This window comes from the organism of the source record quoted next, unplaced genomic scaffold, assembly GCF_019419815.1.
Source record: "Pyrus x bretschneideri cultivar Hongxiangsu unplaced genomic scaffold, Pyrus_bretschneideri_v1 Contig11, whole genome shotgun sequence".
NCBI classification, from domain to species: domain Eukaryota; kingdom Viridiplantae; phylum Streptophyta; class Magnoliopsida; order Rosales; family Rosaceae; genus Pyrus; species Pyrus x bretschneideri.
This window is the reverse complement of record NW_025999402.1, coordinates 7,114,818-7,129,517: the sequence shown is the minus strand read 5'-3', so window position 1 is coordinate 7,129,517 and position 14,700 is coordinate 7,114,818. Positions and strand designations below refer to the sequence as shown.

The window sequence follows — 14,700 nt, the reverse complement described above, 5'->3', positions numbered from 1 at the left end:
ACACTCCACTCACTTGATTAATGATATTTTCTACCAAAATCTACAAAAGATGGATTTCTCTTTCGGTCAATATGTATTCTTTAATTGGTAATTTGATGGTGGCATTTGTGTGGAATGCGCACTTCAAATAATTTACACTTTCAGGTATTTGAACAATTATAGCACTTCGTCACTACATACACAATTTGTGGATTTGATTAAGATGCACACACAAAGGCCACCAAAGTGAACAAGGTCTCAAATTTCCAAAATAGGATATGCATGTATGCACTCAATATGGAAGAAATGAGCCCAAAACCGATAAAAATGACATTTTAAGCGGGAAAATATTTAGCTCGTTATTTGTAAGAGAGTATTCATCATTTCAGACAAATCAGAACTTGATATATGTGTTGATGCATGTTTCACATCGAAAATCATATGAAGTTAAATTGTAGTGAGGTCTTTGATGATAAAACTTTACATTTATTGAATTGCAACGATGATTAAGTTGAAGACATTATCAATATTGATTAGTAGTGGACCACTAGAATGTTTCTAAAAATTTACATAAAATTTACATTTTATCGTCTTTGAAACTCAGTTTGAGTGAGAAATGACTCCTTAATTGTACAAAACATAATTTGATCAACCATTCAACCATTAATCTTGATTAAGTAAAGTAACTCTCACGGGTAATGCCATCCACATATGGTGTTTCCCTCCTCATCACCACTTAGCTCCAAAAATGGTCCATCAACATGTGCACTAACCACGACAGAAAAATCATAAAACCGTACGCACCTCCCTATAAATACCTTAACACGGGCGTGTGTCCTCCACAAGCAATCAATATCCTAATCTCTCTTCTTTTCTGTCCATACCAAATCCTACACAAAACTTCATATATGGCTTCCCAACGTGACCAATTTTCAACTAACCACATAGAAATTCCAGTTTATGGAAATGTGACTGATCAACCAAGACAATCTCCAATCCCCAAAGACGACGAAGGTGACACCTTCGACTACTCCCAGAGGACACAGTGGCTTCGCGCTGCCGTGTTGGGAGCCAATGACGGGCTGGTTTCCGTTGCATCGCTCATGATGGGTGTGGGAGCTGTGAAACAAGATGTGAAGGCCATGCTTCTTGCCGGGTTTGCGGGGCTTGTGGCCGGGGCATGTAGCATGGCAATAGGAGAGTTTGTGTCTGTGTACACTCAGTACGACGTAGAGATATCTCAAATGAAGAGAGAGATGAAGGCAAATGGTAGGACAGAGAACGGAGAGGAGGCAAAGAAGAAGTCGCTGCCAAATCCAGCGCAAGCCGCCTTGGCGTCGGCCATTGCTTTTTCGATAGGTGCGGTGGTGCCTTTGTTGGGAGCAGCATTTATAACTGAGCACAAGATGAGGCTGGCCGTGGTGGCAGTTTTGGTGAGCATCGCGCTGATTGTGTTTGGAGGGGTAGGGGCTAGGCTGGGGGGGTCACCAGTGGGGAAGTCTTGTGCAAGAGTACTTGTTGGAGGATGGATGGCTATGGCAATAACTTTTGGACTCACAAAGTTAATTGGGTCTAGTGGTTTGGGAATCTGATTAAAATGCGTACTATTGTTGTCATTATGTTCAATTTCTTCTGTTCTTGTTTTGTTATTGTTGCTGTTGCTAGTGGTGGTTTTGCAGCTGTTGCCAACACCATTTGCATAGAGGTAGACGTGTAAAATCATCGTGTAACTAAGTTGTGTTCCATCAAATAACGTTGGAAGCCTTATCATGATATGCAACCATTTATTGGTTGTGATTAATTAAAGATTATTGTGATTGTTTTGGAATGTAAGCAGTTTCTGTCAACTAAAAGTGTTTCTAATTACTTTCGACATGAAATGTTAAAAGTAATTTGAGCTAATAGAAATTTCTTCTTTTTTTTTTTTTTTTTTTTTTTTTTTTTTTGGAAAACCACATACCAAATGCTTCTTCAAAAAACACTTCAAAGTGATCTTTCAGAAAGGTTAATAAAACTTGCAACATGCTTTTAACAAAAAAAAAAAAATTCTAGAAAAAACAAGTATGAGCAGAGAAACTTGCACTCACCCTCCAATTATAGTAACCATCAAGCCCTAGATGAGGTACCTAGCTTGCTAGAAAACAGTTAATTGTCGACTCATGAATGTTTAGTTGCAGAAAGAGCTAACCATCTCAGGTCTTGACGTACGGAATTAACACAAGATAGTTCAACACCCTAATGCACATGCGCTTTCAGAAGTAATAAAACCTAACACTTCAAGATATTGAATAATTAGAGGTAGATGATTATCCTATATACGCAACACAACTTCTTAATTTAGTTTTTTTAGTTAATTTCTATATCCTGCGCAGGTGACAAATTGTCTACTAGGGCGGGGTTTTTACCATACGATAGATAGGTAAGTTTCGTTGCTTCGATAGACGAGTGTGACGCAGGGCTCGTGGTCGATCGGGGCATAGTAGGGGAGTTTGTCACTTCACACCCAATCATGACGTGTCCATAATTAGCTTTTGCTTCACGAAATAATATCATACGGAAGATGCTTGGGATATCACATTTTGTAAATCACATGTGAGTCATTTTTGTGATAGCAGTGGAACTGACTTGTTTGGTGAGCTATATCTCTAATAGAGATGGTTTAAATATAATTTGCAAAATATGGTCTCTCTAGCATCACTCTTATCATAATACTAACCATCTTCTGAAGGAGCTCGATCCAATGACTAAAATTTAAAAGATTAACAATAAGTAGAAACGAGAAAAAAGATATCTTTGTTAGATGTGTACAATTAAACTCGAAACGGTGGCTTCAAGCTAAATATTGTTTTTGTTATATTCATACACGTACATCACACCTGGAAGAAGGAAGTACAGTACAGATATTCTACACAAATTCCATTCCATTAACCTTTTGGTGCTAAACATATCGATTTCCTTTTAAATGAAAGGCACTCATCAGTTTCCTTCTTACATTTATGCAAAATTATTGCCATTCTCTTTTATCTCTTCGCCAACAAAAAAAATAAAATGAAGGATATGATTCATTTATTAATATAAAAGAGTAATTTATGCACGCTTTTTTAATTCCAACCTTTAATATTTTGTGTTCAATCCGATAGATAAATGAGAGAGGGTTGTGCATAACTTAAAAAATGGATTTCCCTTGACATATGATGACATAAAAGTCGAGTCACACACTCAATCGCAAACATGCCATTCATCTAGGAACATAGAAAATTAACATACAATTGCCAACTTGGTTGCAAATGCGTAGGCTTTTTGTTGTTTTGGTTACATTGTCCAGAACCTCGAAGAACATATATAGAAGGCCTAACATGGTAACATGCACATGCAGTTGCCTTCAAGTTCAGTTGCTTAGAAGGCCTAACATACTATGTATGTACAGTTTCTTCAAGTCAGTTAGGCAGATTGTATGTGCTCGATTATTGCGTTATCAGTTCTAACTACTCTTGGTATTTCCATAGCTTACCTTATCTAATGTTGTTTATTAGGGTGGAGTTTTGCTGGAATGTCTTTCCGGCCGTCAAGCATGTACTCGTCGGCAATGTTTCTTTTTCTTCAACCAGTAGTACTGGTCGGTCGATGGACAACCCCATCTGAATATCCTTATATGGACAACAAAACATCGACTGAAAACAAAGATAAATGATGCTGCATTTACTAGTTCTTCATAAAAAAACGCTTATTACAGACGATACTGAATCTGCTAATGTAGAACAAAGGCAACTTCCAGCTTCTTTTTCTTCCCTTGTTTTAACTTGGTGTACTCTACAAAGCATTAGGTTTCGTTTGTTCTCTTGAAATTGTTGTTCCAGTGTGTATCAGTTATCATTTGTACAATTGGAATACTGCTCTTCTTACTTGCTTTAAGAACACAATCCGGTGTCGGAATCGTTTTGAGTTGATGGATAATATCACAAGACAGCCAAAAGAACACAATCCCTTCGCACCCAATCATGATGTCCTTAAGTAGCTTTTTCTTCACAAAAATATTATAATACAGAAAATGTACAGAAAATACTAGAGAGACCATATATATTTTGTAAACCACATGTGAACCATCTCTCTAATAGCAGTAGAATTGGCTAGTTTGGTGAGCCATGTCTCTACTAGATAAATGGTTCAAATGTGATTTACAAAATGTGGTCTTTGTAACATCACCCTTATCATAATACTGGTTATTTTCTGAAAGAGTTCGATCCAAACTCCAGTGACCAAAGTTCAAAAAGACTAACAATAAATAGAAACGAGAACAAAAATATTTCAGTTAGATGTGTAACAATAGTACTCATTTATATTGATCGGTTGACGGATAAGCATATCATGACGCAAACAACATTTTATTTATATCTCCAGTCCACTAAATCCTATTTAAACAGACTCATGACAGTACTCATAGGCCGCGTTTGTTTGGCGGTAATCTATACCTCTAATGGGAATTCATTTCTCATTCAATCGAGTTGTAACGTTTGGGTAGGCTAGGAAAGGAAACAAGAGATGAGTTTCACGGGAAACAATTCCCATTTAATCTACACCAACTGCCCCTCTGTCGTTGCAAGACTGAAACACACACGAACCAGCATCTGTGGCTAACCTGCCAATCCGATGGTCAACAAAATTATAAAAAAAAAAAATTAAAAAAATTAGGATCATGGTGGAGCAGATTGTCTTCTTCAGAAATCTGTTGGCTGACAGTTTCGTGTGGTTTGGTAGTGACAGACTATGCCGCTAGGTGTGGGTGAGGTCAGCGGAGGAGGAGGGGGAAGAAGCGATAATGAAGGGTGATGGAGTGGGTGAGAGAGCACACAGCAGATCTGCCATGGCCCGAAAAAGGTTGGAGGATTTCCTTATCATAATTCCTTAGTTTAACCAAACATTTGAAATGGAAATAACACAACCAATTCATTCAAGAATAAGTAAGGAATTGAATTCGATCACTATTCCGATATTAACATTCCAGTCAAACAAGCGAGGCCATGTTGATCAGTTGATCGCTAAGCATTGACATGCTGTAAGCGCTCAGTCCATTGGATTCTGTTTTGACAAACTCATGATAGTACTCTTAGGCATGCTGCTAAGTGCTCGGTCCACTGGATTCTGTTTTGACGAACGTATGATAGTACTTCTATTAGTCGGTTAAATGATAAGAATTACACACGCTGCTAAGCGCAAAAATAACTTTTTATTTATGTCTCCACTCCACTGGATCGTGTTTTAACAAACTCATGATAATATTCCTATTGTTCAGTTGACTGATAAGCATTACGCACGCTGTTAGGCGCAAATAACTTTCTATTTATGTCTCCCGCCCACTAAATCTTGTTTTGACAAATTCATGATAATACTCCTATTGCTCAGTCGACGGGTAAGTATTATGAATGATGCTGGGTGCAAACAACCTTTCTATTTATATCTCCAGTGTACTACATCCTGTTTTGACAATCTCGTAGTAGCACTCCTATTGATCAGTCGGTGGATATGCATTATGCATGTGCAGCCAACAGCTGATAGGCAAGATTCCGCAAATGTGTGCCGGCCAACTTATCAGGTAGCTAACGAACTCCTCATGCTTTCATGGAATGAAATTTGGAACCTATCCACATATGAGGATTCAACCTAAAACCAATCTCATGCCTTTATAGGGTTGCGTGGCTAAGGGCTCTCCTTACTTTCCGACTTGTGATATATTTCTTTGAAATTTCAAGCTAGCACGCAAAGAGGAAACCGATGGCTAACGAAACATTCGTTCCAAGAACCTGATCAATGATCATGACGTCCTTACCTATCTTTTTCTTCACTTCTCTGCATCTCCTTCCAACCTTGTGTACTGGTCACCATTTCTTGTTTGAGGGGGTGCAACATCACCAAATGGTCCAAATTATGATCAACTGTATTCGGACCAAGTGAATGAGAGATGGACAGCAGAAATAGAATCAGGGAAGCTAAATTAAGGAGAAGAACGTCCATGCATCGGTCATGTTACTGTGACGATCTACTCAACTGCACTTCCACAATGGAAAGTTAACTTTGACATTGCGCGATTGGTCTGGGAGCTAGAGGCAGAATCTAGGCCCTCAAAACGATGATATAGTAGGCCAATATTTTTTAAATTTTAGTGGTGAAAAATTAGGAGTTAGAATTCTAAATGTTTAAGTGAGTTCACGCTGCCCAAGTCTTGGGCTGAGGCTAATTTGGCCTCGCACAATGCCTATGCTTCAATTTGACTAGGCAAATTTTATTGGAACAGAAGTTTTTTCAATTTTTAGGCAAGATTATAAATTTGCCTGTGCCATAAGGCTTCCATTACATATGCTCTTATCATTCACCTACATGACTATGGGTTGTGATTACAGTCATTTTACTAATGGAGAGAAACTTGCATACACCGGATCGTGATACACATGCACCAGCAATATGGTGCGTGCTAAAAGAATAATGGGGCATACGACTCGCCTAGGAGACCTCGAAACAAGCAAGTCTTTCTCCGGCTAGAGAACCAGTGGTCGAAATAATGTAGACGCTCAGTTTTCATAATGCATAAGACACTATTTCGAAACAGGACTACAAAATCCTAAAGCACCATCTCAATCAATAACGGACTGCATACATACAAGATTCAAACAAGAAAAAAATAGCTACGGAGTACGTTGAAAAAGCGGCGTGCTACCCGTACTTCGAAGACGTATAAAAGCCATAGAACACATGACATCTTCATTAGAAGTAGTAATCATAACTAAGCAGCAGCATTCCATAGCAGAAATGGAACAATAACGGGTTCAAAATTAACCAGAAAAGAAACAGAGCAGCTTTGAACAGGAAATCATATAACCCAAAAACTAGATTCTACAAAAATAATACCTACTTCATCACAACTGAACCAGAGCAACCTCGCCTCAGCAAACAAAGCACGGGCAGGAACAGAAAAACAAGGCAATTCCCCAGGTGCAATGTGATACGGGGGACCCGGAGAACAAAACAATCGAGCAGTTATTCAACTCAGCAAGAATGAAACTTCCCAATCATGTAACGAAAAAGAGCAGAACCTGCCAAAGGGAGCTCTCCCACCGGTGTGCTCTGTGTAACGTGAGGGACTTTATGTTGAGTTAAATTGCAGATGGCTTTGCTCAGGCCGAAAAGACTTTCAAAAAAGTAAGGTTTAAAACTATCACGTCCAATTAGTAACACAGAAACCCATATCATGTATCAAAAAAGACCAGATCCTGCCAAAAGGTTAAAAACATTATTATAGCAGGAATGGCAAACGAGAATATATCATGCGTCAAAGTAACTTATAAGAGAAAGTATTACCCGGTTCACTCCCATTTACTAGCAAAGATACCGAAAACAGGGCAGCCAAAAGGACGTTCTACTTATAGGACCACTTCTACTTCCAAGTAACAAGATGCAAACTCCCAATAGCGGACCCCTCACAATCTATCCTCCGACATACCCAACATCAAATGACCTTCCCAGATTGCAATTGCCAACGCAAAACAGTCAAGAGGAACCAAACGACCTTCCAATATTTCAAGTGCCCAAGCAAAACAGTCAACAGGGACAGACAGCAATCATAACATTTGCAGTCACCAATGAATGAAAGTCACAGACAACCACCAGTCGCAATGGATTCATAGAGTATAAGGCCAAATTGAAATATCATTTGCAAGCATGCATAAAATTCCATCGGATCAAACATTCGGTCGAGCATTTAGCAACAAAAAACAGGTGAATATCTATGCAAGATTCGCACTTCAAAATACTGGTCCAACCCAGAAAATCATCAGAGGACACATCCAGCGAGGGGAAACTTCAAAGCAGTGCAGAGAGAGACAGTCACCTGAGCAGCTCCTCAGGTTCCCAAGCTGCAAATAGCACATCAACAAAATTACCTTCATTACAATACTAACCGTGAAAAGCATAAAAATCATTGAACAAGTGTGTTTTACGTACCACTATAGGACGCAATTGTTCTATCCAGAACGGAAGCCACCTGTACTCCGACGGTCATATGGGCCAGAGCGGTCACGACTGTATCGATCACTTCCAGAACCTCCATGACTACCAGAATCCCTGCTGCGCCCACTAGATGATCGGTCTCCATTTCGATCAGGTCCATAACGACCACTACCACCGCCGCCGCCGCCGCCATACTTATCATCCCTATCACCATACCTGCCACCCCCTCCTCTTGAACCTTCACTTGGACACTCCCTGGCAAAATGCCCTGGCTTGCCACACTTGAAGCAGTCTCCTCCACCTCCACGCCCACCTCCACCTCCAAAGTCGCGACCACGGTCACGATCACGACCGCGGTCACGACCACGGTCGCCGTCAAAATCTCTACCTCCACCACCTTGGTGAGGCTGAGCTTTATCAACAGTGATAGTTCGTCCATCTAAATCCAATCCATTCATTTCCTCAATGGCCTCTTCCATTGCTTTTTTATCATCAAAAGTGACAAACCCAAATCCACGAGAGCGTCCAGAAAACTTATCAACAACTACCTACACGAGGAAATAACTGTCACCACAGAAGTTCCATTGAAGAGTATAATGAATGTCAAACAATATGATATTGGATAAAGAATGAACAATTACCATCTAACTTTTCAATCAAACCAAATCGAAATCATATTTTCCATATTTATAGGATATCAAAACTGGAACCAATAATCAACGGAAAGAAGATAGTTACAAACAAATGCTTGATTGAAATCAAATATATCCTATCTAAAATTGTATCCAAAGTTCCAAACATTAAAGGAAAAATATAATAAAAAATTACCTTAGCTTCAATGAGCTTTCCAAACTTTTCAAATGCTTCTCTTAGACTTCTATCAGATGTTGACCATGCAAGGCCACCGATGAAGCATCGATACTCCAGCTCTTCTGTCATCTTCTAAACTGAAATTCGCAAAAAAGGGCATCAATCATGGAAGCAAAGTAAATGGAATCAATATAAACCATTCAACAATCTATCAACAAACTAACATGAAATTCCCCCAATATTGCATAAATCCAAAGAATACTAATAAAATCCCTGACCCCAACACACAATACAACAAAGTACGAGCTTTCGAGCCTGAATTCGCCACACCCCATACTCAATCTGCTAACTGAGAGAAGCCCTTTCATATCCCATAAACTAATCGGATTCAATAACTCGTACAGATAGACACATACTGAAATAAATCAAAAACCCAATTAAGATATTGGGACATGTATCCTACAACTCCATGCCAGCACACAAACGCAAGTATATAACTTGAAATACCCAATACTTCTTGGGCTTTCTTTTGAAAATTACAGGCTTTATACAGTAAACCCTAATCAATTATCCAAATAACATATTTAATCAAATAATTGAGATCTAATAAACAAATTAACCACACAAAACAGCACAAAAATTGGCAAAACTAAACTCAGAGAAATTAAATTAAACGAATCTGCCCCCAAATTTGTAATTGAAAACAAGAATGACAAAATTGGAACTAACAATAAGTATGTAAAGCGGTGGAATTTACATACCAGGAAAAGAGAGGCTAGGGCTTTAGATCTCAAACGCAGACAGAGAGAGAGAGAGAGAGAGAGAGAGAGAGGAAGAGGAAGAGGGGGGCTGAGGGTTTCGGCTCTCGGCTTTGAACACAGAAGAGGGAGAGAGCGCTTGTGTGGGTGTAGGGATGGGAACCGGGTCAAGTCATCGGGTTGTAGGAATTTCTTTTGGTTCCCGGACTCTGTGTCTGATTGGGCCACATGTCCACCGGTATGAGATATTTATCCCTTTATAAATCAGCTTATTATAAACCTTTTTTTTTCTTATTTTTTTGACCAAACGATTGATTTTATTAGATTAGATATTAGATTAGTCATCGACAGAGTTCAAATGATGATAAAACTGTTGTGGCCAATTTATCTGACAGAAAGAGAGAGAGAGAGAGAGAGGTGCGGAAAGAGAGAGTGGAGAAATATGCAATATTTTGTGGTGTGTTATTCTGTTTACTTAGGATGAATATCACGTTTTGAGAGTTGCATGGTTTTTCAAAAAATTTCACAAAACTTAATAACTCATGCATGTATAGATTTAATCTTAATACCACATACGGATTGCATGTTTGATATATGTTGTATTTTGAGGGTCCAAGTAGACATATATTATGAAAATCTAACATTCGAAATATGCATATATAGGTCATAAGTAATTAGAATAACTATATAGAATTGTTAAGGTGACGGCAGATCTCTAGTGCTTTCCTAATTTGGTTTCTACAAAACTATTTCCTTTTCCTCATTTTTAATATTGCAAATTTGTCTACCCTCTTTAATTAAATTCTTTTTTTATTAAATTAGGTCATAAAATCAATCATCCAAAATCTTTACTTTACAATAATTAATTGGAATTTGGTTTGTTATGAATTATTTAATCATTCTCGTAGAGATACGACATTTCTTCTTATATACTTGTTTATTCAGCCCAAAAAATGTCCACACCAACTCTAAACAATGTTTACCATATGAGCTTATGGGCCATGCACGCGGTTTGCCAGTTGACTATTTTGTGTTCTTTTTATTTTTTTAGCACTACTAAAATTGGAGTATATAACATTCATAATTATAACTTGTTACTTCATCCATTCTTGTCACATAAGCTAACCCAAGACTTAAATATGAACAAATAGCTTGATTGGAGTCATCTTTTGAATACAACTCTTTTCTTCATTTTTTATTAACAAAATAATTTTTTGAAAGAGGGATTATCTCTTGCAATTAAGATATAATTTTAGTGGTGTCATAGCTAGCTAGTTTAATAGATACTTGTCTGTGTTCAAAAAGAGAGCATGTATCCTTTTTTTCTGAAATGAATTAATGTATTGCAGAAAACTTTATATTCATTGCATTACTTAAACTTTGACATGCTATAGAGAAAATATACTGAGCTCTTCTAAAGTTGCTCATGCATGGCACTGATGGCAGCGCTTCCGGCAAATTTTGAGATTTATCGACAAACAATTTTGTCGAGAAAGCCATCCTATTTTCTTTTTGTAGTGAGGGTGCGCCTTCTCTTGATGCTTGCACTACTTATTCAATAGGTGGTACAAACTTATAGGTACTCCCTATGAAATATAAAAGAATGAGCTGCATGTTCTTTCTAATACTTTTAAAGAACTCTTTTCGTATTCTTCTAAAATCTATCACAGGTTCGATACTTGATGATACAATATATGAGAAGCTAATTAATAGAAATACCAGAGTATACAATCATTCTTAACCATCCGATCAACCGAAAGCGTCTCTCAATGGTTGTAAGTAATGAGGTTGCCAATTAAATTACTAGTCAGAATATTTTGACCAGATAGGAAACACCCAGACATGAGTCTATGACATCATATTTAGGGTATAATTAAGTCTAGAAAAAAAGGTAATTGATTATTTAAAAGCGAGGTTTTGATGATCAGTCCAAAACAGCATTGCTTCTTCTTGAACCTGGCTAGCATCTCATGGACAGTTGGTACAATTTCATCACTGAAGCCAGCGTGCACTCATCTTCAACCTGCTTAATTTTTAAAAATTCATAATATATATATATCCTTAATTTTAATCTTCTAATTTTCTGCACAAAATTAATTTTCGAAGTGATTTTCCAATTACCTTGGGACTGAGAGAATGGAGGACAATATCATCAGCAGTGACAACATTGAGATGGAGAACGGTGAGGTCATTATCATGCAACCCTAAAACAATTTCAGGAGTTGCTTTGGGAGCCTTTTGGATCTTACTTTGAGGCTTGCATGGCTCTCCACCATTGCACTTGTTGCTCTAGCTCCTTCAGAAAGTTACTCGCACCCCCAATGATTGATGCTTTGTCACCTTAATAATAGAACTGTCAGATGTTGATCCAACGGCAAGAAAACCCGGACCATTAAATGGTCCGGTTCATGGAAAACAGACCTTTTTTTTTTGTAAAATCATGTATAGAAGAAACGCAGACATTAGGGTTCGAGAAATACCAAACCCCTATCTTTATACTGCCGACAACCATCAAACCGGCTGAAAAATGTACAGTCACATCTCCAAATGCTTTGAGGGGTTTTTAACTGCAGCGCGCTTTAGCACTGCAGCGTCCTTAGTCTTTTTTCCCTTCTGGGTTTTCATCAGGCTCTCAGGCGTACCGGACTATGATTCATCAAACACCATAACTATGATTCGAGGAAACACCATAAAGAAATAATGTATGAACTCACTCAGATTCGAAGATTCGAAGATTCTTGATACGTTAGTATATTCTTTTATTTATTTTTGAGTAATTTGTAGTTGTTAATTTGAAAAGCACGGCAGATTGGATGAAAAAGAAAGGAACAAGTGTGAGCTAAAACTTTAATGCGGATGTTTCCACTCATGATAATTTGAAATTTAATGTGGATGTTATTTGATGTCTGCACTAGCATGTTTTGGTTATTTGTCATGTGTACGACTGGAAAGGGATCAACATCCTTCTCTGCTAGTGTTTTGATTATCTCCTGAAATATTTGAACTTGTCATTAATTGTGTTAGAAATCCGCAGAGGCTGGCTATTAATCATTCTAGACTTCAGGATTTGGTTATTAATCATGTTAAGCCGTGGGTTGTGATTTTGCTTTCGCTCGTTTGCTTGCGGCTGGGGTTTTCGGTCTCTATGGTTATGATTTGTGTTAGTGGTGCCCTAGTTTGCTCGAGTTCGTTTAGGCTGGGCTCTGTTTGTTTTAGGTTCCGTTTGAGTTTTTTTTTTTTTTTTTTATGTTTGCTTTTTGCTCCTCTTTTGGATTAAGTTGAGGCCTTGCTCTTTGGTGGCCAAGTCTACCACTAGGTGATTGTTATGGTTTTTCTTGCACTTAGGGTGTTTTGTTTATGCCTTCTTAGCTTATTTTTGTTTCTTATAGACTTGTTTATTTATCCCAAAAAAATGTCCACACCAACTCTAAACAGTGCTTTCCAAGTGAGCCATGTACCCAGTTTAACAATCGAATATTTCGTATAGTTTTCTTTTTTGGCACTACTAGAATTGGACTATGTAACTTTCCTAGCTAATCTTAACTCCTTACCTCAACCAGCAAACATCAAACTCTTACTATTTCTTTCTCTCTAGCTCTCTTTTTCTTTCACATGAAAACTACTAACACAAAACAGCGCTAAACTTCCACCTCATGCTTAATTGTAAACATGTCCACACCACACTAAACAACGCTCTCCAAGTGAACCTATGAACCACGCGGTTTGCAAATTGACTATACTTTTTCTTTTTCTTTTTCGATCACACTAGAAGTAAACCACATGTAGCTTTCCAAATCCTAACTCATAAATTCATTCTTCTGTTAGAGTATGAGTATGAAACATGATTAAGGGTTGGCTAAAATACTGAATGAATTCTTGGTTGGAATTGTCTCGGCAGTGTGCTAGAATAAATCATTTTTCTTGTAGGATTGTAAGTATTTTGGTACTGCATTGTGTGAGGGTTTTGGATTCTGCACGGATTGGTCTTATACAATTGTAGTATGATAAGGTTTGTTCCATACGAGTTCTAATAGGAGAATGAGTTGGATTAATACTATATAGAACCTCATTCACTGCTTTTGCAAATACGCTGCTCATATTGTACTGAATACCTACTGTTCAGAGAGCACTTTTGTTTTGTAGAGAGGAGAAGATTGATTGGTTGTAAAGCTGCTATGGCTTCTTCGAGTTCAAATTCTGCAGGCATGTTCACAACAATCTTTGTTCTTGGTCATAGACTTATTGCTTGGTTTGTTTTAGTGTGTGGGTAATTCAATTGGTGTGTCAATGATCTATGATTAAGTTCTTACATGTGGTATCAGAGCATAGGTTGAACACTGTCATCGAGTTCAAGGTTTTACACGAGAATCTGAAACAAAAGCCAAGAAAACGTAAAGTTTATCAAACCCAGAAACGCATAACCTTGTTCTTGAATATAGGAAGAACAACACTGTTTAAACTTTGTTTTGAATATAGGTAGAAACAACATCGTCTTTAAAAAAAAAAACAAAAAAAAAAAGGGCTCCTGACATTTCAACCATTATGTTTTCTGGGTTTGCACCCTTCCTTCTTGTTTCTACAAATTATATTGATTCAAACACTCTATACTTCTAGTTTTTCTCGATCTATCTTATTCATGTTTTGGACTAAGGTTATTACATCTTTTGATTGCTCCAAAAGGTATGTTTATGACTTTAAACTCATATTTAGATTAAAATTAGTTTGAATGAAAGAATGCCATGTATCTGCATATAATTGACATTTAGACTAAGATCGTGCTGATTCGAATCAGGGGTATCAAAAACAATAAACTAAATTGACCATTATTCCAAGTTTCCGCTACTGTTTTATATTGAGTTTATTGAATTTTTTTATTCTTGATATATGTATGGTGTGATATAACACGAATCTGTACGTTCGAATGTGATTCCTGGATGCAATCTTCTGTGAGTTATTTGCTCTATGTATGGCCATCCTCGTTAAGATATAAGACCATGTGTATGACAAAATTGACTCATGATGAGGATTACATGGTGAAATAGATAGAAATCACGAATCCCAAAAGATTCAAAGTGTTGATTTCAGTGTTGTCTTCTGCAGTTTCACCAAAAACAATGAATTTGGTTGTTGTGCCTATACTTACTAGTGGAAGCAA

The 14,700-nt window shown here is 37.6% G+C and overlaps 2 protein-coding genes and 1 long non-coding RNA gene across 3 annotated transcripts; 1 reads left to right on the top strand and 2 right to left on the bottom strand.

Annotated features, from left to right (window-relative positions):
* The first annotated feature begins 854 nt into the window (after positions 1–854).
* On the top strand, positions 855–1,627 carry LOC103928324 (vacuolar iron transporter homolog 4-like). The gene has a single exon (XM_009337356.3). The coding sequence runs from the start codon at positions 888–890 to the stop codon at positions 1,569–1,571; it is 684 nt and encodes a 227-aa protein (XP_009335631.2). The 5' UTR covers positions 855–887; the 3' UTR covers positions 1,572–1,627.
* A 5,104-nt stretch (positions 1,628–6,731) lies between these two features.
* On the bottom strand, positions 6,732–7,492 carry LOC125473760. Its single transcript, XR_007255605.1, has 2 exons — positions 7,330–7,492; positions 6,732–7,241 (listed from the first exon to the last, which is right to left on the bottom strand). It is a non-coding gene; the product is annotated as an uncharacterized LOC125473760 (long non-coding RNA).
* A 123-nt stretch (positions 7,493–7,615) lies between these two features.
* On the bottom strand, positions 7,616–9,712 carry LOC103928323 (glycine-rich RNA-binding protein RZ1A). The gene is made up of 4 exons (XM_009337355.3): positions 9,549–9,712; positions 8,806–8,924; positions 7,972–8,525; positions 7,616–7,883 (listed from the first exon to the last, which is right to left on the bottom strand). Exons 2-3 carry the CDS (start codon positions 8,914–8,916, stop codon positions 7,992–7,994), a joined length of 645 nt encoding a protein of 214 aa, XP_009335630.2. The 5' UTR covers positions 8,917–8,924; positions 9,549–9,712; the 3' UTR covers positions 7,616–7,883; positions 7,972–7,991.
* Between the last annotated feature and the right edge of the window lie 4,988 nt (positions 9,713–14,700).

What these genes read in the sequence shown, in the direction of transcription:
- LOC103928323 (XM_009337355.3), bottom strand. Translation starts at nt 8,916, where the DNA reads ATGACAGAAGAGCTGGAGTATCGATGCTTCATCGGTGGCCTTGCATGG. An exon ending in GAAAGCTCATTGAAGCTAAG is followed by an intron (nt 8,526 to 8,805) that starts GTAATTTTTTAT and finishes TTCCTCGTGTAG; the next exon opens with GTAGTTGTTGATAAGTTTTC.
- LOC103928324 (XM_009337356.3), top strand. Translation starts at nt 888, where the DNA reads ATGGCTTCCCAACGTGACCAATTTTCAACTAACCACATAGAAATTCCA.